The sequence below is a fragment of the Apostichopus japonicus genome, chromosome 17 (assembly GCF_037975245.1).
Source record: "Apostichopus japonicus isolate 1M-3 chromosome 17, ASM3797524v1, whole genome shotgun sequence".
Lineage (NCBI taxonomy): Eukaryota > Metazoa > Echinodermata > Holothuroidea > Aspidochirotida > Stichopodidae > Apostichopus > Apostichopus japonicus.
This window is the reverse complement of record NC_092577.1, coordinates 10,694,608-10,719,546: the sequence shown is the minus strand read 5'-3', so window position 1 is coordinate 10,719,546 and position 24,939 is coordinate 10,694,608. Positions and strand designations below refer to the sequence as shown.

The 24,939-nt window shown below is 39.5% G+C and overlaps 1 protein-coding gene and 1 long non-coding RNA gene across 6 annotated transcripts in view; one reads left to right on the top strand and one right to left on the bottom strand.

Annotated features, from left to right (window-relative positions):
- LOC139984588 (uncharacterized) overlaps positions 1-24,939 on the top strand; it is a 33,200-nt gene that overhangs the window by 1,687 nt on the left and 6,574 nt on the right. Inside the window, exons 1-2 of one of the 5 annotated variants that reach the window (XR_011799094.1) lie at positions 261-866; positions 3,678-10,675. The exons of 1 other annotated variant lie outside the window; for it this stretch is intronic. This is a non-coding gene — a long non-coding RNA (uncharacterized lncRNA). Of the gene's footprint in view, positions 1-260; positions 867-2,149; positions 2,981-3,677; positions 10,676-24,939 lie in introns of those variants that run through there. 3 more of the 5 variants (XR_011799096.1, XR_011799097.1, XR_011799095.1) reach the window with 3 other exon arrangements.
- On the bottom strand, positions 12,964-23,122 carry LOC139984586 (uncharacterized). Its single transcript, XM_071998535.1, has 2 exons — positions 22,997-23,122; positions 12,964-18,840 (listed from the first exon to the last, which is right to left on the bottom strand). Exon 2 carries the CDS (start codon positions 18,826-18,828, stop codon positions 17,608-17,610), a length of 1,221 nt encoding a protein of 406 aa, XP_071854636.1. The 5' UTR covers positions 18,829-18,840; positions 22,997-23,122; the 3' UTR covers positions 12,964-17,607.

Genomic DNA, 24,939 nt, shown 5'->3' with positions numbered 1-24,939 from the left:
GCCAGGATTTGCAAAGTTGTATGCCCGACTATCTGAGCGGAGCGCCACCATCGGTTGGCGCGGAGCGTACAAGAAAATTTTTGGTTTTACAAACCCCTCAGATGGCCGGAAACGGCCCTTCCCGAGTGTTCATTCTGGTTCCCTGGCCTCTTGCTAACTTGAGACACCTCAATTTTTATGTAGAAAAAGGGCACATTTTTAACCTGAGGAAAAGTGGGGGGGGGGCACGTGCCCCCCCGGTTCCGCCGCCCTTGTATAGTATTCAACAACAACTACAACAACAACAACTACAAGCCTCCATGGCTTCTTTCGCGAGTTCCTGCTTGCGGGAAGATCACATATACATACATACATACATACATACACGCATACATACATACATACAACAAACGTATTGTCAAATTCTGAAGCGGTAAGTTTGTCGAAGACTAGTTACGATAGTTACAAGTTGTTGCATTTAAACAACACTCTTTGTGTTCACTGAGCACTGTATTTGCTAGCCTTTGTTAAGTATCGGCCAATTTTTCTTTGCCAAATGCGCTGCAGGTCGATCCGTACTATTCATCACGCTATGAGCGATTCATTCCTGTGATTGCAACGGCTTCAAGTTCAGTAACTGTGTTTAAATCAAAATAGTTCACATAGATATCTTCTGCTCCCCCTGTGAATGGTACTTTCTAAGAAAAGTCACCCAGGAAAGAACCTGGGCACGAAAACCAAACAACCGAACGACTGATCCACTCTCAAGCCCAGTCCCCTTGCATCGGGACTGTGACTGTGTGATCATCGTCGGGTGTGGATCACCATTCCCTCGAAAGGGAATAGATACTACACATGATCCTAGCCAAAAGGCCGAGAAGCGAATGGTAAGTTCATTGCAGAAACGTAAACAAAGTCGTAGGTCAAAGCGTTTCATTCATACCGTGTATTCTTGTACTTATAACCATGGAGCTATAGCTCCATGTCATAACTTACACAATGTTGACGTGCAATTACGCATTATGTATATATCAGGGCTGAGATACGGCTCTGTACAAGCGAATTGTACGCAAAAACTCCTTATAACACACTCATAGGACTCAGTGAGATATTTCTGTCTACAGTCTGTGACTGGTATGTAAATGGATGGGAAAATATAACAGTCGTAGCATTGTCCTATTTGTATGTATGGAGACGTATTCGCGTCGCATTTCGAGTAGGCCTATATATAGATGCAAGAATGCTTGCCGCAGACTCGGGCAATGGTAATATTTAGCCACAATTATTTAGAACCGCATGCATCAAAATCCTTTAATGGAAATGCTGTTAACTCTGTACTTTGATTGTTATGGGATTTTTTTTTTCTTCAAACAAACTCAATCATATGTAGAATGCATTATTTAAATTTTGGTTCTTTTGAGAAGAATTTGTGGTGTTTGAAAAGAAAGAAAGATATTCATTCAAAAATTTGTTTGCGTAAATACAATGCTGTAGGCAAGGGCGGCGGAAGCACTTTTAATCTGGGGGGGCACCGACATCAAAGGGCACTTTGCAGAAATTCGATTGGACTGATGTAGCCTTATATTTAGTACCCTTTATAACTCTTATTGTATTATATTTTTTGCGTATAAACATCACTCCATCAACGCCCCCCCCCCCCCACCCCTTTCATAGAAAATATGCATACTAGCTCTGCAATATCCAAAGTTGTATGCACGACTATCAGAGCGGAGCGCCACCATCGGTTGGCGCGGAGCGTACAAGAAAATTTTTGGTTTTACAAACCCCTCAGATGGCCAGAAACGGCCCTTCCCGAGTGTTCATTCCGGTTCCCTGGCCTCTTGCTAACTTGAGACACCTCAATTTTTATGTAGAAAAAGGGCACATTTTTAACCCTGAGGAAAAGTGGGGGGGCACGTGCCCCCTGTGCCCCCCCGGTTCCGCCGCCCTTGGCTGTAGGCTTACACTACAGTGTTCTGTCCCAAAATTTTTCGCAAAGTCGATCTCCGTGAGACTATGAGTAAGACCGGAGCCTCAGACCGATAGACTAGGCTTGCGTATATATATATATATATATATATATATATATATATATATATATATATATATATATATATATATATATATATATATATATATATATGTATATATAATAAGAGAAAACCAGAGAATAAGATATGACTCAAAACTAACAAATAAGGAGTAAAGTTTTGGGAAAAATATATTGGAATTTTCGGTCCCCCTGCATGGGACTTTCGTCAGCAATACTTGGCAGTCGATTGAAAAGTACAAAATGTAACACAATGAAAGTATGACGCAAGATAAGTGTTAGTTGCATTGATGGAATTATAGAACCAAATAAACCATGACTATACAGGTAGTGGATTAAGGAGCAAAGAACGGATTATATATGTTTGTAATATATATAAATATTTAGTAGTAAATATTTTACAGTTATATATGGTATAGTTACGTATAGTTATATATAGTTATAAATAGTTATATCAATTATGTAAGTACCATACTATGAAAAGTACCTGATGGACGGAATTCGAGTGTCAATTCGAAATTATTTTATTAATCTCTCTTTCTCGCTCCCGTTAATACTCAATGTGTGGAAACGTATAGGAGGATATGTCATTTATTGTAATCCAATTGCCGCAGACTTTGCAACATTGTGTAGGCTTGAATCACCTACTCCTCGCCTACCCCTCGTTAGCTTTTGGGAAGATAATGCTTGTAAATTTCATGTGGACGAAGTGAGGCCCTTGCGCAATTGTTTTGCACCGCACGACGAGGTTTACAAAACCCCACTGTAGTTCAGCCCGCTAAATTACCTAATATCAAAACGAGCATTTCATCAACCAAACAACCGGAAAAATATAATTTCACTGTATGGCCGAAAAGGGAAAATATGACAAGCTAACATGGGTACCGTATTAGATAAAGGCCTTAGTGAGTACCCGTGTGTGAGTTATCCAACGTAACCGTGTAACCGTTGGTGAGCAATGTGCGAATAGAACTTTTTATTTCTATAGTCTAAATTAACGTTAATAGTTTCATTGTTATATTGTTATGTGAATATGAGCAATCTAAAAATGACGAGACCAGCTTGTTTGTATTGTTATTGTGGTCGGTAGGATTAAACATTGATAAAGGATGTTGTGATAACATCGAATGTATGACGATATCGCATGACGAAAATATCACACCGTCGACCTATTACAGTAAACCTCTCGGTATGACCAAAAATGGAAAACGTTACTGTCATGCACGGAACTGATCTAATACAAATAACACATTACATCGCTTGTCTCATAAACAACACCGACGAGGACGTTATTATTAAATTTCCTTCTTCCGGAGTTTCTCTTTCGCTTGTATATGAGACATTTACAACCGCAATAGCGTCATTACTAGTTTCCTTTCGTATAATTATCTTTTTTTTAAATGTTTATAGCAGGCTTCATTTCGTCATACAAAAAGTCCCTGTTGCGAAATCGTTATTAGTTTCAAGCGGAGTCGTTATAGGCCTACGATAAATCTTGAAGGAAACGCAACTGTTTGTAATCTAGGATATATCCACAGGGAGTTGCTTTGATGTCGGAGTAAGTTAAACGAAATTCATGTTGCTCTGTAAAATGCCTTCCATAGATATTTGTAACCACCCCTCCTTTTTCTTTTGTTCTGTTAACAAGCCGATTAAAACGATAACCAGCAAGTTCCGTGGACTCCAATTATGCTGCATGAATCTGCCAAGACAACATGTGTATAACAGAATTCTTTGCCAAATCTTTTCATTCTTGTGATGTTGTTTCTGCCCGTCGATCCCTTCATCCATTCTCGGTCAAAGTCGTTCAACATTCTTTTGGACGCCAAGAAATGACTCAGAAAGCTTTTGATAAACTATTTCTCAAACCTAGACCCTAAAGGCCTACACTACATGTCCGGCTATTTCAGGATATTCCGCTGCAAGACAGTTGTGACACTTGTATGTGACCTCATATATCAATAAATCTCCTTCTTATGCTTCTAACTGCATGGTGTAGTTTCATGAATGTGACCATTGTGGTATTGTTACTATTAACTGTAGTTGTTACAGACAATCTGTCATTCTGAGCTATCTACTTTGTATAGCTCCTACTTACATTGTTAGTGATGTGATTATGAAATACAGCCTCTTGGCAACCAACTAAAAACATGTGTGCAAGTGTTATCTTAGTAGTGATCATTAAATATTAAGATACATGACAACCACCATTTTGTTCACAACAGAGGTGAAAATAGGAAACCTTTGTAAACATGATAGCTCAAAAACATCAAAAGTGGTTGACGTTTATAATTGGCATGTGGATACACCATCTTGAGTATAGAGGAAAGTCATATAGGTACTGTTGAGGTGGAAGGCCATTTGAGGTCGACAGAGGTCAAATTAAAAAAAAAAAAGTTGGATGAACTCCATATGAAGTACATGGATGTACCTTACTGAGTAGAAGAAGTGCCATGCTTGATGTGAAAATATATACTACAAGGTAGTTTCTTTAACATTGAATAATGCAGCAGATAATTTCGACGCCACTTATACTTCTCCGTCTCTGTGTTATGGTCAAAGTGGACAAAGGCGGTGTTATTAGAAGCATTTAAACATAGCACGTGCAGGGTTGTCATGGGTAAGATCCTTGGTCGGCCAAAAAAGGTCGGGTTTCGATTTTTTTCAGTTTCTTTTGCATCTAGGAGAAGTCTACGGTTTTTCCATCCTAAAATAGTCTTCGAAAATGTAAAATTATTTTATAAACAAAATTTTACAAAAACTAGCAAAAAATGTTAAATTGAATAGCCTCCCGGCGTGAAGTGTAAGTAATGAGCCAATCATCTCCTTGTATGACGTATAGGCGCTGTCAATTTTGGCGTTTTCAACGACAACAATGACAAATTTGGCGTATGGTTACTTTCACTGGCAGGAGGAAAATGAAACGTCCGTTCAAACAGTACTTGGGGCATACCAACTGTGAAAGGCAAAAGGAGCTTGTAATTGTTAAATCTCGCATCGACCATTTTACGTTGTTCAACCTGACCCAATGCGCACGCGTGGGTACAAAAAAAAAAAAAGAAGTACATTGGAATTGTTTTACCACGGTTTACTCCCTTCATTTTATCAGTATTACTCCCTTCACATTATCAGTACCTCATTGCAATAGAATGCGAACCCAATTAAATTCCTACCTATATATAGTGATCATTGTGATTAAATAACCGCAAGTTCGTACGTGTTTTTCAACAAATATTATCTTAAAGTTAACTCATTTATTTTGCTAACCGCTGTGTACTTAATACATTGAACTTACCACTATAAAAAACAACATTCCTACCCGAGTTTGAAATCGAAACAAAAGTAATTGGTTTCGCATATCTGGTGTTGCTATATTTAGCTATAGTTCCTTGAAAAAAATGGCTTCCTGTAGAGTTCTAACGAAAGAGTGATACCATACAAAACTTTTCCACCATGGGAACTACTTCTGATGCCACATTTGTGGTAAATATTTAAAATTTTATAAACATGACGATTGTTAATATAAGGCCACGCATATGGAAGTAATCGCAATGGTTCTTTCGTGCTATCCGGCTGGCGCTGAAGTACGTGGTTCAATGAGTGATGGCTGTGGTAAATAATTGTCTCTCTCCTGGAATTACAGCGATTGCTTGACTTTGGGGCGCCCAGTATCCGTTAACGGTAATTGAAGAGTTCTATCCAGCACCGTTAAATCTATCAACTGTCATTGGGGCTCTTGTCGGATTATGTGGGTTTCGAAACAAAAATAGGCTAATGTCGTTTGTCAATAGAGAATACCCTCAAACTAACGGTATTTCCTGTTGTTCCCATACTCACAACACTCAATTACTTGGCCAAAGCGACAACCATATGCAGAAACTGTACCAATTGGTTCGGTAGTTTTATCGGACTTGCATGTTTTTTGGAACGACAATCAAGTGACAGGTCGCCATCAATTAGCTGATGGATGTGCTGCAGTTGTCAACAAAGATCACGTGACCAAGTTCTTATTTTTTGGTTTCGATGATAATGGTAACCTTTATAGACATGCATGCGGATGAGTGAGTGTGTGTGACGCCTTGGTTGTAAACACGATATCTCAAGAACGGAAGCTTCGACCAATCTCATATTTGGTGCGTAGGGAGTACCACACTGAGTAGAAGAAGCATATTGTTTTTTGGGGAGGTCAAAGGTCATTTGAGGGTTCAAATTATGAAAACCTTGTAAACACGATATCTCATGAAGGGAAGCTTTGACCATTATCATATTTAGTATGTTGTTGTGACACGTTAAGTATAGGAAGCCTATCGTTTTTGTAGGAGGTCAAAAGTCATCTGTAGTCATTAGGGGTCAAATTGTGGAAACCTTGTTTTGTAATCTACCGTATCTCCCACCGACCAGCCTATTAGATAACATGTGCGTTTCGCCACATAAAAATATGACAGACTGTTGGCAATTGGACTAGCTTAAAGGCATCCTTAGATAAGAATCAGAAGTCTCGACCAAATGTTCTTATCTACGGATACCCTTAAGCTCAAGTGTGTCGGTAACTTTTGGAGTTGCCATGTATACGTCGCTGCATACATGCCTGTACACAAATGTGTACAATGTAACGTTTTATTGTTAGAGTAGCAGCACCCTGGTAATACAACGTTCCCATTGGAATGGAAGATATCATTGTGAATCATCGGTATTATATCTTTGTTTCAGTTGTTGAAGTCTTTCCGTGTATTTTTTCCGTCGTATTTTGGAAATGTCGAGATTCAGTGCCAAACAAAATGTTCAGATTTGGATGTAATAACGTTGGGAAAATGACCAGGTTTACGAAAATAAAATGTCGCCCACGGTTAGATGTTTTAGACACATTAAACTAGACGCAAAATCGTGGGGACTAGGGGGTAAAAATCGCCCCGACTTGTAGGTGTACCACATTGAGTAGAAGCTTGAAGCCTGCTGTCTTTGGTAGAGATCAATCTGTATGCTGAATACAAGAAAAGTTTCCACTTCGGTCATCAGCTGCCAATGTGAATATTGTTTGTCATAAATCTCAATGCTTTCTGCTGTACTACTTAGATTGACGTATGTTGTCCATCCTGGCTATACCCTACAGCCTAGTGCGTGTGTCACATTCATATAAGATCATTCATGTAGCATCGTCGAAACCACACTGCAGTTTTGCTGTCTGGTTCGTTTCGTGTTCTGTATTGAAATATTTTAATATGTGTTAGAATTGCTTTCAGTCAAACAAATCTATCATATGGTTCATCTCTTGCAAGCTAGAAAGTAATTATCTGTGAACAAAAGTCTTGAGTCATGCTGACTAGGGCGGCGGTACTCTGTTGTAGGGGAATAACGCATATCCTACGGCACTACAATACACATACTTCGAACATTGTGCACGTATGTACGCGCAAAGTTTATGTTATATGTCATAGGCTAGGCGCGGCTAGCATGCATTGTGCATACAACTATACATACAACTGAACGGCGAGTTTGCCGAACGAATGTGGTTGTTTGGTATGGGGTTAAACAGTAGTTATTTATCTTAAGTCTCTCTGTGCCAGAAGGCACACAAGGCCCGGACATCATTCTTTCACTGGGTTCGGTTTGCAGCTGCGTGGCGTACTGAGTTCCATGTGTTCCAGCCTTCGCAGTTCCGCTCCACCTCCATCATTCGTCGCCACGTGGTTTTCGGGCGGCCTCTTTTCCTTCAGGTTTCCATCCGAGGGCCACAGCACAGTCATCGTTTTTGTCTTTCCTCAGCACATGGCCGATCCATTTCCATCTCCTCACCTCTCTGATTTATTGATATCCGTAGTTTCTGTAACTAATTAGTTTTTCCGGGAGGAGGTAGTTAGCCTTCTGCCCAACCCCCAGACTAGGAGGGCCAGGATTGAATTTGGAGATTCATTCCTAGATAGGTTGCCTTCCAGAGCTTTTGAGTCCTATCCACCCACCTACCATCCTGGTAGGAACATCGCTGTTTGGTCCGCGACTACTTATTCAACTGGCAAGCCAGTTTTATTCGTAGCTAACCTCTATATCTAGAGGTCGTTCCCCTATCCGCCACCTGGGGACGCGCCTGGTTGGGGTCAGTCGCCCCGCCAAGATAGGGTTAAACAGTGGTTCCATTCACTGAAAATACAAAGAATATCACTATAACCCACGGTAAGTGACCTACTGTTTCCAGGCGCGGCGGAACGGAAAAATTATTGGGGGGGGGGGGGGCTAATGTGTGGAGACTATCTAAGCGGAGCGCCACCATCGGTTGGTGCGGAGCGTACAAGAAAATTTTGGGTTTTTTCAAACCCCCAGATGGCCGGAAACGGCACTTCCCGAGTGTTTTATGCTGCGAATACCTGGCCCTAAAATATGGGTCTCAATCCTGCAATTTCTCAGATTGCACGTAAAGTCTGTAAAAACATTGTAATTTGTATATTCGATGGTGTTTTAAGAGAGTAGCTATTACTCGTAGTGTACTCGCAAAGACGTTTTTGAGTGTAGTAAGGGCAGTGGCGGAGCTAGGGGTATTGGTCGGGGGGGGGGCAAGAATGGTCTGTAGGGGCGCTTTCGACACTATCTAAGCGGAGCGCCACCACAGGTTGGCGCGGAGCGTACAGAAAATTTTTGAGTAAAGATACTCCCGAGATTGCAGGAAATGACCCTTTCCGGGGCCTTGCTAATTTGCAGGTAAACAAATAAAAAAACAGATGCGCAATAAAATAGTCAAAAATCGCGAATAAGTAAAAAGTAGTGAAAAGCTGAAAAGGGCGCCAGCAGTCCATTTGAGTCCGTCAGGGGGGGGGGGCATCCGCCCCTGACTGTATATATGGACGCTCGATCCGCCACTAAGTAAGGGGATGTTGGAGAACTGGCTGAAATGAGGCAAGTCATTGGCCTAAAACGAAGTTGTGTTACGCTTACCGGTACTCACACTCACTGCTTCCACTTTTCACGGGGCGTGAAGACGCGGTTGGGGTGACAATGTGGTCTATTGCCAAGGGACGGGCCGACGGTCCCCCAGCAATTACTAAAATTATTACACCTATAGAGTATACGTGTGCATCGGACAGATCGACAAGTATGCATTGAAAAATGGGCAGATGTACGTTTCGGAGCCTTGGTAAATATTGGGGGGGCTTATCATGCATTTGCCCCCTCAACCTTTTTATTGGGGGGCTGAGCTCCCCAAGCCCCCCCCCCCGGTTCCGCCGCCACTGACTGTTTCAAAGGATGAGGTACAGAAAGGTAACATTTGGTCAAGGCGATGAATTCTGCATCCGTTTGATTCGTATATCTTAGACGGTGCTTACACAGCCTATCACTATCAGTACAATACGTAGAGTAGACCTATCGTTAGGCTTATAAGCAGTGTAGTACTAGTAGGATGCTAGTCAACGTATTTGCGACAAAAATCGCATTAAATGCGATTTTGTAAGTTAAGTAGAACTTGTACTTTAACTTCTACTTGTAAATTAGGTAGAACGCGAAATGAAAATGATTTTGAATATTCACGGTTGCTAGACTGTGCAAAGATCGTACTGAGATGAACAATGAATACGTGGATCAATCATACGTGTCTGTTGAAACATGATCCTAACCCCTTTCACGTGAATGGAATGTCTTCAATTTGAAAGTGTTTATATCACAGAAATTTATTAATTTCTATGGTTGATATCGTAGAATCGTGATGTACGTACTGCGCGCAATGTTTAATGCAACAAACTGCCAAACACGTTTCGATATGCAACAGAACTCAGCAGATGTGAGCATTTATATAGTGTTGGCTATGGTGCGCCTAGGGTGCTATAAATTAGTTCTGAAATCGACATATGTCGAATAAATTGGAATTTATGTCTGTTTCTCATATGTGAAAGAAATCGACATAATTATGTGGAATTAGATGTGTAGAACCCATGTCGTATGTTGCTTACTGTTTATAGGTTTTCTCGTATATATACACAACCATTATTTAATATGAACTTGTCAGCGGATGTACAATTGGTAGCAACTAAAGTAACACCAGGTAAATCAAAACACCTCAGGTCGGTTCTCTTCGAGGTTCGGGGAAGGGGGGGGGGTGGGGATGGTGGCAAGCGGACCGACCTCGTCACCACCTACCCGACCTCTTTGTAACATTTAAGTGACTTGTGAATAATACGTGAAAAGAATTTGCACCGAAGCTACTAGTAATATATATATGTATGCTTACTATTTGTATATGGTTAATGAATTAAAGCAAGACTGCACAGTCCAGTAACCATGAATAACTTATAGTTGCGCAAGCAATAGGGTTGTACTAAATAGTATTTGAGGTCAGGCTATACAGCCGGGAAACTAAATATATTTTGTTGGAGATAATGGGAGGACAATCGCTCCATCGTTTACTAACATGGAGGTTGCTTGGTGGTCTCCACAGCAGTTGTAGTTTACCGTAAAGCAATGAGTTTCCGTCGCAGTTTGTCTTTAAGATCGCCCAAGTGACGTTTTTTCGAGGTCTATGTATGTAGTTAAGTTGGATTCGTCCTTGTGTCTCTCACCATGGTTGTTCCAGTCATATTCTATATCGTAGTATTTCCGACCAGTTGTCATCCCTCGATGTCTGCAATGGTGAAACCGGGAGTTTTAATCGTTGTTAATAAACCCGTAAGTTGATTCTTTTGATTTACAAAGTGTAAACGGGCGGAGCGTCATCGTTAATTAAATTAAGGTGAAGGATGTTCTGTGTATAATTAAATGGTATAATATTCTTGATTTAATATTGAATGTCTTCGTGGTTCAAAGTAGCATCTTGGAAATATTATACTTGAAGGATGGTTTAAAAAGACTATATTACTGCAATGTAAATTATTTTATCATAAGTTTACACAAATAATCTCGTGCGTATATTTATTGTTAATCACACTTTCCATTGAGGAATCTAGATATTACTATTTGCTACGATTTGCACTGAACTGTGACACCCCTCTTCCGATCTTGGACTTCTTCGGTAATAGAGAGGTCGTTACAGTGCATTTCACACTGGGTGGAATGGAGGTGATGTCTACAAAGATCTAGAGAGGACATGGTTAAAAAATGATAAAGTACGTACGTACGTAATAATACTACGTACGTACGTATAATTATCACGTACGTGCGTGATAATATTACGTACGTACGTAATAATATCACGTACGTACGTGATATGTTTTACGTACGTACGTGATAATTACTACGTACGTACGTAATAATTGCTACGTACTTATGCAGTGATAATCACGTACGTATTTAATATTTATAACGAATGTAGGCCTACGTATACGTACGTGTTTTTATTAAGTGAGCGTAAGCGAGCCTACGTTATATACTGCGGGATACATCTTCATATCAAAGATGGAGAGGGATGAACTTGTTCGTATATGTACTTTAATTTAGGGTTTAGCCAGAAGGAAATCCTTTATTACTTTGACAGCAAAGCATCGGATAATAGTTAGCGAAAGACATCTCAGGCGCATTCTGAGGAGCCTTTTCTTGTATCGCAGGAAACATTCAGACATTGTGGATGTGGCCATTTTTATATTGTGTCAAGCCTAAACACAGGCATATATACCTGTGGTGTTAGTCGAACGAACGTACCTTGCCTGTCTCCGGCATGTTTTTAGTTATCTATAAGCTTGACTTCTGTGGTGTACGTATCTTGCATGTAGACAAATATGTTACAGTATGTACGTACCGCGTACCGCCACTTCTTACTATCTTCGGTATAGAACGTTACATTATTACGTACGTACGTAATAAATATTACGTACGTACGTCATAAATATTACGTACGTACGTAATATATATATTTTTTACCATGTCCTATCTAGATCTTCGTAGATATCACTACGTTTGTACTCTAGCAGGAGTCTCTAACCGTTCCTCAATTCAATTCAAATTTATTTCCTCACATGAATACATCAGTCAATACAGGTGTCTGGTAAAATCCGGGGAAAAAAAAGGGGGACATTTATGGGACACTATAGAGAAAAAAAACAAAGGTTAACGTAGTGGCCACAAGAAAATTAGACCGGAAGAAAGAAAGAAGAAAGAAAATGAGAAAACACAAACCTTTCATCCAGTATATATAGGCGTACTATTATATGCGATTAATCATGTAGTACTTTCCAATTGTCTCCATGTAACCATCTGTTTGTGTGCTTATGTCATATTGTATGGAAGATGCTGTGTCACCGGATTCCAATTCTCCACGAGTTGGTTTTATTCAAGCCGCGAAACATTTAATAGACATGCGCGCACTCGACACGTGTACGGTAATTGGCCATGAGGGTCATAACGTATATGCATGGGCCTCTACGCGTGCGGTTAATTTATTCAACGCAAAGAACAGAATCACCAATGAGACTGAGGGAAAATGCCACGCAGACATTGTTGACAATATTGAGACAGAGTGCCATTCCGGTAATCAAAAAAGTTGGCTTTCTCGAACACATGCATGTCATGCCTGCAGGTTCTGCTGGTGGGTGTATTTTCCCTCTCTTGAATATGATGTATGTCCTGTCATTGTCCGGGTGGACACATTCAGAGGCCATAGTCCCGAACAGCAAACGTAACGAGATGGGGAGAAGGGAGGGAGGGGTACCATCTGGATTCAATAAGTGGCCTGGGATATATAGAGGGACAGCTGGCCTGACTAAAGGGGGATAAGGAAGAGAGGGGTACAGTTTGGATTCAATAAGTGGCCTGGGCTACATAGAGGGACTCCGGAAAATATGGACTTAACGAACTTTTGTAGACTCTTTTTCGTAATTTAATATATGAAGAATGAAGTGTTCGAACTTGAATGGGAATTCGGTGAAATAAGTATCCCAGGGGTATCCGCTCTCTGATATCACGAACCCCGCTGCTGGTTTGGTTGATATTGTTACCACATTAATAAATTATTGCAATGATAGTTCAGATGTGGTGAAAATTTATTTTGAATAATTCTGCATAAAAAAAGCCAAATACAACAAAAATACAATAAAAATCAAAATTGTTGTACCGAAATTCATACTGGACTGATGTAGTGTTATAGTGTGTTTGAATGGTCCAAAACATATCAAGTTTTGTATAACTAGAGTCATCCTTTAACGCAAGTTGTCTGGTTTTATGCTTAATATGCTACAACAATCCGACAACAAATATTAACTTATCTGTTCATAACCACCAACCCACTCAAGTATAGTACAAAATGTTTCATATACACACGTTCACCATGACATAGTCACCGAATATAGACCTATTCCTTAATTCCTTCCATCCTTAAAATTGAAAGCAAAATATAAAAAGGCATTATACATTTCAACTGTTTACAAAATCAGTCGACAGTCAGTCTAGAACCCCCCCCCCCCCCCCTTTGAGCGTTTATCCCGATAGGAAATTATGTATACAATATTTTAAGAAATATATCCGGCCCAGAAAGAGATTACTGTACATTTAATTATAAAAAAGTAATGATAAAGCAATGTAAGTATATCAGAAGAATGATTTCAGCGGAAATGTAACATATCTTATAATACCTCAGTACACATACACACGAACACGCATACACACACACACACATATATATATATATATATATATACATATATATATATATATATATATATACATATATATATATATATATATATATATATATATATATTTATATATATATATATATATTCTGTATATACAATATTTCAGATATTAGCATTCACGGATACCAACTCTCATGTCTACGGTCATTCCTTTACATTCACCCCCCCCCCCCCATTACTAGCTCTGCCTTCTTTATTCAATACGTTATCTTACATGTAGTACGGGCCGGCCCGTATAACTCTCATCATGGAAGTTGTTATAACAACTCCCTGCTCTCATTACTGTTACTAGTACATGGAAGTTCATTCAGTACACAAGGTGATTCGTAAATTGGAAAGACAACAAGGATATTAAAATTGGCAAGAAGTATATAAACATTTGGCAAGATTTTGTTATTTCATATGTATTTTATGTCACTGTAAAATGCCTTTATAGCATATTTTCTGTGTGGAATCGACAACGAGCTTTGCGAACCAAAATTCCATACCCGGCTAAACTCTGGCGACCTGACATCAATTACGATATTCAGATATAGCCGGGGAGTTGAACCTGGAACTGGTCTATCGATGCTCTAGCCTAAATATTCCGACACATGTGTGACCACTCTGGTATGTTAGAGATGGTCCAGGCAGAAATATTCCTGCCTATAACCCGCAAGTCATTAGCCTCATTTTTAAGTATCAACTATAAATACTTGTTGTCCGTGACCTGATTCGTCACGCTGTTGTCCCTTTCGTCTTGTTAACACCCTAGTATGAACAGCCATAGTGTACCTTTCTATTCACAAATCTATATATGTTCCCGTATCTATCTCCTGTGGGCCTAGTGCCCAGAGAACGCCCCGGCAACGCTTTCGATACGCCTTAGATTGATACTAGTTTGTATCGGACAGATCCTCGGGCATGTAAACTACAGTGGGCAAGCACATTGGTGGTAGGCAGAAACGGACCCTGAGGCATGTACAGTTTGCACTGTACAAAAAGAGTAGTACAAACGACTTGGCCAAGACTATTGTCCTTTGCGTGGAAGGATCTAAGGGTGTTCCTCTTACTCATGCATAGCAGTGATTGGAACGGTGGTTGTTAAATTTAACAGTTCTGTTCAATTAGGAATTTCCACTCCACCACCCTCCGTATACTGCAGACTTTGTCCTTTACCATCGTGTCATTTTTTATCACCGAACACAACAAAGAGGTAGTGAAACTTTATGGATCTCTTCTGCTCCATTGCAACCAGATATAGGGGTGAATTTAGTGCATGTGCTAGCCTGATACTGACGCAATCACCCTTTGTCTCACGGGATTTCGTGATGGAAACTGGTGAACAAAGCATAACGCTAGTCATATGGCGCGATATTATTATTCTTTTCATTATAATAATAACACGTGAGGTTTTCTCGTATACACCTTCGATAGGCTATTTATTTTTAGTGTTTTGGAAGTTACTACCATTGTTGAATCAATTCACTCGGAAAAGGTGGAAGGAAGTAGTTAAATATTGTGCTGTTATTTCGGTTTAACTGCCCATTTTCTAAACCTTATATAGATTCATGTGATATTGAGGAGGTGATCATAATATATGGTTTCGTGTGCCATATGGAACGCGGATAGGGTAAAGTTACGTGACGCCGAAAACAAAACTGTGCGATGACTATAGGCATACAAAATGTGATAACCACTCTCACATATAAGTTGTAATGAGTTGAAACGATGCATTACATCACATTATACATGTCAACATCGTTACCGTATTATTTCATTTCAAGAGTCGCAACGTAAGGACGTTTGTGCGAGCACCACTCACCATCCTAATTTTACATAGTCACCAATAATAATACCTTAGTCACCACATTACAAGTTGTTTCTTCAAATCACATAACTATGCCCTTTCCAGTAAAAAGTATATGTATTCTGCGCTTCCGTTGAGCACATCGGTTAAGCAAAGCACAACAACAAAAGCGCAACGACTCCTTCACCTCCTAACACCCTACCGAATCTTCGGGTATTCAGTGGTGTCACGTGGTTTTACTTCCTTCATGATAATGTGATTACGTAATAATGTGATTACTACGTTATTCTTGTCACTTAACGCAACCACTTGTTTCGTCGAGGGAATAATTTTTCTACCTCCAGACTGAATATCTGCTTCTCAGATCGAAGAGTGATGTTAAGCTCTCCTTCAGTACAAAAATCCTCTAACCGTCACCGAAGACAAAAGTTACACTACCCATCATTCACTGGAAATATAGGTTACATCAAAAATGATTAGACAATACAAATGTCTTTCGTTATGTCAAATGAAATATGAAGTTATTATGACGTCATCACGTGAAAGGGACAAATATTTGTATCCTTCACCGAAGTGAAATTACTAGTCTTACTGCATGGTGGTTCAAGACCGGTGACAATTTCCTTCGAATATTTCATGATATCTCATTTTTAATATAAACAGACCATATTACGCTGCTGTGATCCAACGCTAGATTGTTCCCTTCGGTTTCCTCCGATAGTAATCCTAGCCTATCGTGAATTCGGTATTACTAACCGTTTAGCCTATACAGAGAATGACATTACCCAAACGTATAGTTTAAAAACAGTTTACGTTAGCAATTTGGGATCGTCTGTTCTAAATCTTCGGACTTTGGAAGACTTACTATAATAACTACGTCGAAGCAATAACCATTTCCTAAACTAAACATGACTCTCAAAAACCAAGTTAAACTTTTCAATTTAGTTTGCAATGAGAGACTAAGAGTAAGGTTCCATTAATTGTGTTTTAAAATAAAGGCTATGACTACTACTTACGAATTAAAGAAATTTGGATAATAGTTAACTATTATATTTAATTCTAACTAAAAAAAAAACTTGACTTTACAAAACGTGGAAGAAAGCTGGGAAAGCAGTTATGTAGTTTTTCTTTATCTTGATATTTTTAATTTCAGTTCTAAAGTTCAGAAATAAATTTTTGAGGTAAGGGTGACGGAGTATGAATTTTCATATTATAGTGAAACCTAATAGTTTTTATTCACAACTAGATGAACTACTTATCACATTATACATTTCTGATTTTAATCTGAAAGTAATCGCACATGAAGACATACGCAATTTTTTCTTTTGTTTTAACATAAATGAGTAGAATGCAGAATATATTTCTTTGATAATTGTCAATAACCCCTATTTACTTTTTTTGCAAAATGTCACAAAATGTCACAAAAATAACACTGATATCAAGGGAGATTTTATTTGATTCTGTTAGTAACAGTGGCACTTAAAAGGAATTGCGGTAGTCAGTAGTAATGTGGCATTTTATTATCAAAAAGGTTTTAAGTATTGTGAGCTCGCATTTGATGCCATACAATTCCATTGCTTGTTACAAAAGTGATGTAAGAAAGCAGTCCTTATATTATATAATCGAGTCATATTTCATGAAAATATAAAATATTTTTAAAAATTCCTATTTTGGGTCTTGAATACGATCATTTAAACTAATCTTTGTTGGATGACGAATGGAAAAACTAATAACTTCAAGCCTATTTACGTTTGATGAGAAAGGCATATATAGTATGACTACCGCTATTAGATCAATTTAAAATTTTAGTTTGAGATAAACTACAGAGAATTGGCGAAGTTACTGAATAAACGAAAAAAAAAGAATTTAAAAAAAAAATATGGAAAGCTGTTTTAAAAGGAAAGGAATGAAAACCTTAGTTTATAAGCAGTGAGTAAAATGAAATATCTAATGAATAGTGAATAGTACTGTACTTGCTAATTAGGGAACAATCTAGCGTATAGGAAATGATCTTATTACAAACACAGCATACATGCGTGATAGGAGTCAAATTGGCAACTTCCAACGGGCGCCAACTCTATATCTTCAACAGGGCGCGAAAGGTCTTTTCGTCCCCCGTTGTGCAAAAGTGACCTATACAATTGCTTGGGTACAACTGTGAGTTGTGCATTTATATGAGGTCATCATCACTTTGCAAGCAAGCATATGGCGGTCAATACTATAGTTAATAAGTGACTACTCAAATTTACAAACGATGACGAATCAACACCTTGCCCTAATTCATTCTCCTTTCTTTCAATAAAAAATTGGTCCCACTTATTATTCACGGATATTAATGGATCTGTATTCGTAATAGGCCTAGTCGTTTGAACTGCAGTAGTGGTCACTATAGCCGGCAGATCGCCGACATGAAAGTGTTGATATTCCATTGGTGTCGAACATAACCAACGGTCAACATTGGCAGTACCATTGCAAGATCGGTTTATCTGACATGCGTACCAATTACGTAATGGCTCAATTGTATAATCACAGTGCAAGGGGTTATGGTGTAAGCGAACCTCCTCCCATTTGATTTCGCCATCGGGAAATGGTAAACTTGTGAGCTGATTGGAGACCAAGTCTAAAAATTTTACGTTTAAAAGTGGTAGTTCCACTAAATTGTTCTTTTTTAAGTCGACTTTTTCTAGAGCCGATAAACCCATGAAAATGTCGCTTGGGATTGAACTTAAACGATTACTTGCTAATTCTATTATTTTCAGATTAGGTGAATTTGAAAAAATGCGACTCGGTAACTCGACTAATTTATTTAAAGAGAGAGAGACAACTTCTAGATTGATGGTCTCATAAAATAAATCTTCTGGTAGGCTGCGAATGTCATTCAAACTGAAGTTGATATCTTTAAGCGAGCTAAGTCCAGCTAGTGCATACTCTTCCAGCTCTCGCAGTCGGCCTCCCCAAAAGTGCAAGGTCCTTAAACTGTGCAACTCACTGAAAGTACTGTTCAACAATTTACGGAGACTAATCATATTCAAGTAAATTTCCTCGATTTGGGGATTGTTGGCAAACCACCCTGGTTCTATATCGGTTATAGGGTTGTCCGTGAAATCAACATACGTTAACTGGTTGCTTGTCGGTAGCGGATCACTTACTCGTAGGCTTGTGATCCTGTTGAACCCGATTTCCAGACGACTTACTTCATAACATCCACGAACTTGGGAGATGGTCTCAATACTGGAGTGTTCGCAATCGACCATGTTACGTCTGACGCCACAAACGGCATCACATCGCGGGGTATAGCTGATGACCTCTTGACCTGTAGACCTCGTGATTGCGCACACGAAGAAGCAGGCGATGATGACCACTTTGGGTCCAGGGTATATGAACAGCCGAATAATGAGCCACATCATTATGGGGAAACTCTGGAAGGGTGATAAAAATGCAAAGCAAAAATGACAACACTTTCAGTTGTTGCTTGCCCACATTAGAAATAAAAAATAATGTTTGAGCATTTAGCCTACCTCTCGTGACATCAACCGAACTTTCATCTCTCCATAACAGTAAGGTGTTTGTAGCCACTAACCAGACCTGTTGCCAGTGCCACCCCACGTATAGACTGTTGTACCCCTCCCCATCCCTCCCCATCTGTGTCACCATCATTCGTACAAAAACGTCACAAGTTATAGGACACAACTATTGTACCCTTCCATAAATTGTGAGTGCTCTCCTTTAAGAAGTTGGTACCCCTCCAAAGATTGTTACTGCCCTGCCCCAACTTAAGATACCTGTATATGAGCCCGTCATGCACTTACGTTGATCCACATGCCAAATATGAATTTCATATCCAAGTGTCACATTAACATTTGGTAAACAAGGTTATCAGACGTTGACCTCATATGACACTTGGCCGTCACCGATCGTAATTGTACTCGTACCAAGTATGAATGTAAACCGCCGTGTAATTTTTCTTCTTTCGTTTTTTAGTTATAATAGTTTTAGAAGCCAAGGCGTCACAAAGATACACAAACAGACGCACGCACACACATATGTGCGCACGGAATTACCTTCGAGTAGACTACTTTTGAAGTCGAGAAATATTCGTAACGAGATATCGCAGGCAATAAACCACAAACAGTTACAACTGCGCGGAGTGCGTGACAACACATCTACGACGGCGAGGCTACGGGCGGCTCTGTATCAGACCCAGCTGTCATAATGTACAACGTTCGCACTTTATATAGGCCTAATCATTTCATTAACAATTTCTACTTGTGATAAGCTTTTCACATATTTTGGGCATCAGAATGTCTTTCTTTACGGTGAAATAACTCATAATTTTATTAATTTTTTAATAGTTTCATTTGTGCTGCTGTGGTTTTTAACCGTGTATGCAAGTCACTCGATCGGTGCCGTTTGGTCTACTTTCGATAATCGATATTGATAAGAAAGTATACCGAAAACTATCTGCTATCGATATTCATCGCGATATCATAATATCGCAGTAACAATGTAATATGACGCTATACTGATCATTGTGCTGGTATACATTTTTAACGTATACAGTAAGCTATAGTATACAGTAGTCAACAGTCCCCTGGGGAAATAATGCGTAAATGATCATAAAATATGATCAAAAACACATTTTGCTGAATATAAGTTCAAAATTATGTCCAAAATGTCTGACAAGGAAAGAAAAAGGATTGATATTTAGTCGATACGAAGTTCACTATAGTACCACCACGGAGCTCTTTGTTGCTTATAATCAGGTCTCAAAACATAGCATTCATGCATGTTGAGTGCCGCACACATTACTCAAAGAAATGAAGTTTATATGTAGGCCTACATGTAGTATATGTGTACAATAACCAATCTAACGGAAGAACACAGAGATTATGGCTTAAGCCTAGGATACTTAAGCAAGTGTTTTAATTTCTCTCTCCACGAGACCTCAATAGGGGAGAGGAGTCGAGTCTCCAAAGTTGTTATGTTGACAGCAATGAAAATTGACCCTGCTTCAGTGTTGAAAATCAGACAATTATAGGTAGATGCTTGGTTATATCCAGGGATGAGATTATCTGTGCAACCGATGTGAATGCTCCGCATTCGACATCTGTAGTTGTTTACAACTTTCCGATTTCTGACCCTGTGTCGCTAATAGACTCGACCAACAGTTGATTGGTTCGGAAAATGAATATACACGTATCAGAATGGGCGGAGCTCGGACACAACTCTAGTGCGTTGAATATAATCTAGTACTAATTCGAACAAATGTCAGAAAATTGTGAGACTCAAAATATATCAGAAAAATCATATTCGTCATGTATTCCCCTACAAAGTGTAATAAATGATAAAAATATACGCAGTATATACTATAATTAGATGAACAACGGCAAGCGACTCCGCCCACTGCCGAGTTGATCTCATTAATATTCAGTGCCATGACAGCTTTTTCTCGTCAGTTAGTGGGTAATTGACGTGAGGTCACAAGGTGATTGATTATTCATATCGTAGAAATCTTACGCAGAAATGGCATTTCTAGAGGTGAACGTCGGCGGACGTAGGTATTACGAAGTGCTAAGTACACAAGTAATACACGTCCGTGTCGCGGGCAAGGGATGAGACTGAGCCGGGGAAAAAAAATCTGAAATTTATCGATCGCCGTCCTGGGGGAGGGGTTTAAGGGGAGGGGGTGTCCCCCTCCCCTTTAGAAATTTTTTGTCAGGTAAGGAGGGATTAGATGCAAAATGGTGGACTCTAGATGGAATCTATCACATCACATAACTCGCCCAAAAAGTGTGGAATTTCTGCTTGTATAATTTATCCATTAGTTTTTTTGAACCAAAAAAAGGCTTTTTTGCTTGCTTTGTGCTACTTGATTCCACCACTGGTCAAATTCGGTGTTCCTTCCCTTCACAGTCCAGCATGTTCGGCAAAAAAAAAAAAAAAAAAAATTAAATAAAAATAATAATAAAAAATAATAAAAAACGCGAATTACGAGAAAAAACGCGAAAATGAAATAAAAAAAATTCGGAAATCCGCGTTTCCGCGGAAGAGCTCATGCCTGTGTATCTCCGATTCACATATCTTCTTGACTGTCGTGATTGCTTCGTATCAAGTCATCTTTAATTTTAGCCTATTTTGTTTTTTCATAATGCAACGATTATTGCATAATGTTTGCACAATCGAAAACACAATCAACAATGCAACAACAAACTTAAGAAAATAACTAAAGTATATGAAGCGTTGCCGGTAAACATCTCGCAACTCAATGAGTGGATTATTTCTCCATCATGTGACATATTGTTCCTGATGTAAGAGAAGGATGTTATGCGAAATTACCAGCAAACGCATTTCGCAAGGGGCTTCCATGACTTGGCACTTACAGAACCCATGTGCCTGGGTAACTTGCTGCAAGTCACCAATTGCGCAATTTTTTTTCTTTTTCTGCCGCGTTCTTCGGTCATGCACCTACGTACAGTGGCGTGCACGGGATTTTAAATGCGTGTGTGTGTGGTTCGGGGGGGCGCCGGGGGGGGGGGGGAGGGGGGTACGGTGGTCAAATGAATATTTTAGCCTGACTGATTTAGGTTATCCGAAATCCTATATAGGTAGGGGTGGTCTGGGGTCCTCCCCACCAAAAACAAAACAAAGTTAAATTATAAGTCAAATGGTTGCGACAGGGTTCAAATCCTAACGGGATATCGGAGATGCGGTGGGGTAGGGTAGGGTAGAGCGAAAAGTGATGACGAGGATTGGATTGATAACAAACGAAGAGAGAGGAGGTATAGATGGGGTGGGGGTGGGGGAGGGGTGGATGAGGAGTTAAAATTGGTGCTTCTGAGGGGTACATGCGGTGAGTTTTGGATGGTTGGTTGTTATGTGTGTGTGGGGGGGGGGTACGGGGAGCAATTCTCGAAAGGTACCTAAGGGGTGAGGTATATCGTGCATGCAAGGGGAATTAGAAGAGGCATGCATAGAAGTGGGGAGGGGGGGGGGTACGGGGAGCAATTCTCGAAAGGTATCTAAGGGGTGAGGTATATCGTGCATGCAAGGGGAATTAGAAGGGGCATGCATAGAAGTGGGGAGGGGGGTACGGGGAGCAATTCTCGAAAGGTATCTAAGGGGTTAGGTATATCGTGCATGCAAGGGGAATTAGAAGGGGCATGCATAGAAGTGGTCGGAGGGAAACAATTAATATCCAAGCTCATTCCCCTCTAAGATTATATTGATACCACACTCATATCAATTTAAAGTTTTAAAGTTGCTTTGAAGACTCACTTATTTAAGAAATCGTATTTATAATTGTATTGTTGTTCAGCGCCATTGAGTGTTTAAACAGTAATGTGCGCTCCACCAAGTGTTACCACCTTAATTAACCTTAACCTAATATCCAATCTCAATTCTTTACTTAAAAACTTCCCCTCTATCTAGCATGTTCTTTTTTTCCCTTTCGATATCAACCACACTAAAAAATTGTCGGCCGTTTGTTTTGTTCTATCTGACTAACAACGGTTCCAACACGTACGGTTCGAGCGTTTGTACCAATCTTTGATTTGAAAATGATTTGGTCATACATACCTTTGACTGGAAACTGATTCACTGGTTAGTAATTCACAACACTGCAAGGTTAGCGACACAAGTTCGTCTTTCAGACAATTCAAATACAAGTGAAAAACACTAACGGTGGATCTAAACTAAATTCGTATTACAACGTCTAAAAATATCTTTTTGGAATTGCCCATTACACAATGAGGATATATGTAGAGGGCGGCATCACAAATTCAAGAGAGCCTTCCTCCAGGCAGGTCACAACACACTGTGCGCGTATGTGTGTATACAAGCTGTATGACATAAGCTATATCTTAAAGAGGTTATGAAATGAAAAAAAAATCTTTATCATCGTATTCTGTACACTCGTAGCTTTCCAATGATACCCAATTTGTGTCAAACGAAGCTTGCATTCTCGAGGAATAAACGATCAAAAATTCGAGGGTAATAAAAACTTTCTAAAAATTGTTGTATTTACGGTAACGCGGCGTGACGTCAGTCGAGGAACTCAGCTCACTTCCGAGACGCTATGTTTACATTCTTAAACGTCTGAGAACACACACCATTACACTGTTGCATTGCTCCGTAGTAATTGAGATTTGGTGTTTGGAGTTTGTTTTTACGTAAATTTATCTCGTAAATGTTAAAAATGCCGAGCCGATATGTGGTATCAGGTTGCTCCACCACAAGTAAAGACGGATTTCTACTGCAAGCTTTTCCAAAAGATGACAAAATCGAAGAATTTGAACACGACTCGCTCAAAACACTACACATACACAACGTTACGAGTGCCTGTAGGCCTATACTGTTGCCAAATTACTTGTTATGACCATAGCCTAGGCCTCCTTGATACAGCAAATGACGATTTTTTTATGGTTACCTAATATTTCGCACAAATTTTAAAGCCAGTTGGTTTAAGAACAATCAATACTAGATCTGCAAGTTTTCTTTTGTGGTAAAACTGGCGTTGCGTTGTGATTTTACGTAACAGTTGGATGATACAATTACACTGGCTAGCCTGTTATACAACGTCTATTAGTTAGGTCTAGACCCCATGTTACCACTACTAGTACTATAAGGTTGCAATGTACAGGATGTCACATTTTCCTTGCACTGTAAGACACAAAATTCTAGAAGCTTCGCTACGAAGTTAAGTAGCAGGATCATCGACATTCGAGATAATTTAAATCATATGATGGTCTTAATAACGGTGGTTTTGTTTATGCTCAACCGACCAGTTTCGGTTCAGGGTCGTCCAACCGTTCTGCTCGGGGACTTCGATCGGCAGCGACGAGTCTCGGCCACCGGGATCGTTTTACAATTCTTCTGCAAGGGGCTCAATTGATAGGGAAAAACACCGATATTATCTTCATCACCCTCGAAAACTATTTCCTCCTCTTCTTCCTCAAGAAAATAATTTTCGTCAAAGCTTACGAATGTCCTGAGAGATTTCCTCTGAATCGGAAGATTCGGGAGAAGACATTTTCAATTGATGAGAAGAGTGTTGTGGTTACATGTAGTAAACTGTGTAACGCCGTATCGGTAAACAGCGGGGAGTCGGCTTTGGCTGAAATGGTTCCTTTGATGACGTCAGATGAACTGCGGTGGGCAGCTTTGCTTTTTTTTACGAGTGGCAGCTCGAGAGGTCTCTGGGGAATACTTTGACAGCGAATTTCTGGCGTTTGAAGCCGTATTTACGGAAAGTTGTGCATGGATGGTGTTGTAGTAATGTAGATAAACCATTCTAAGACATGAAAATTTTTCATTTCATAACCTCTTTAAACAAAACCTTGAGGGTAATTTATCGCGTTCTTTCCCTATAAAACCCAACACAATAAGGAGATATGATCCAGAGCTTTCATAAATTAAAACAATGACATTTATTTAACCTTCATATCACCAAATCCGTGCGAATTTTCCTAAAGAATTTAATCCGGTATGGAAATGGTAACACGTAGCCTGCGTGAAATTTT

What these genes read in the sequence shown, in the direction of transcription:
- LOC139984586 (XM_071998535.1), bottom strand. Translation starts at nt 18,828, where the DNA reads ATGATGTGGCTCATTATTCGGCTGTTCATATACCCTGGACCCAAAGTG.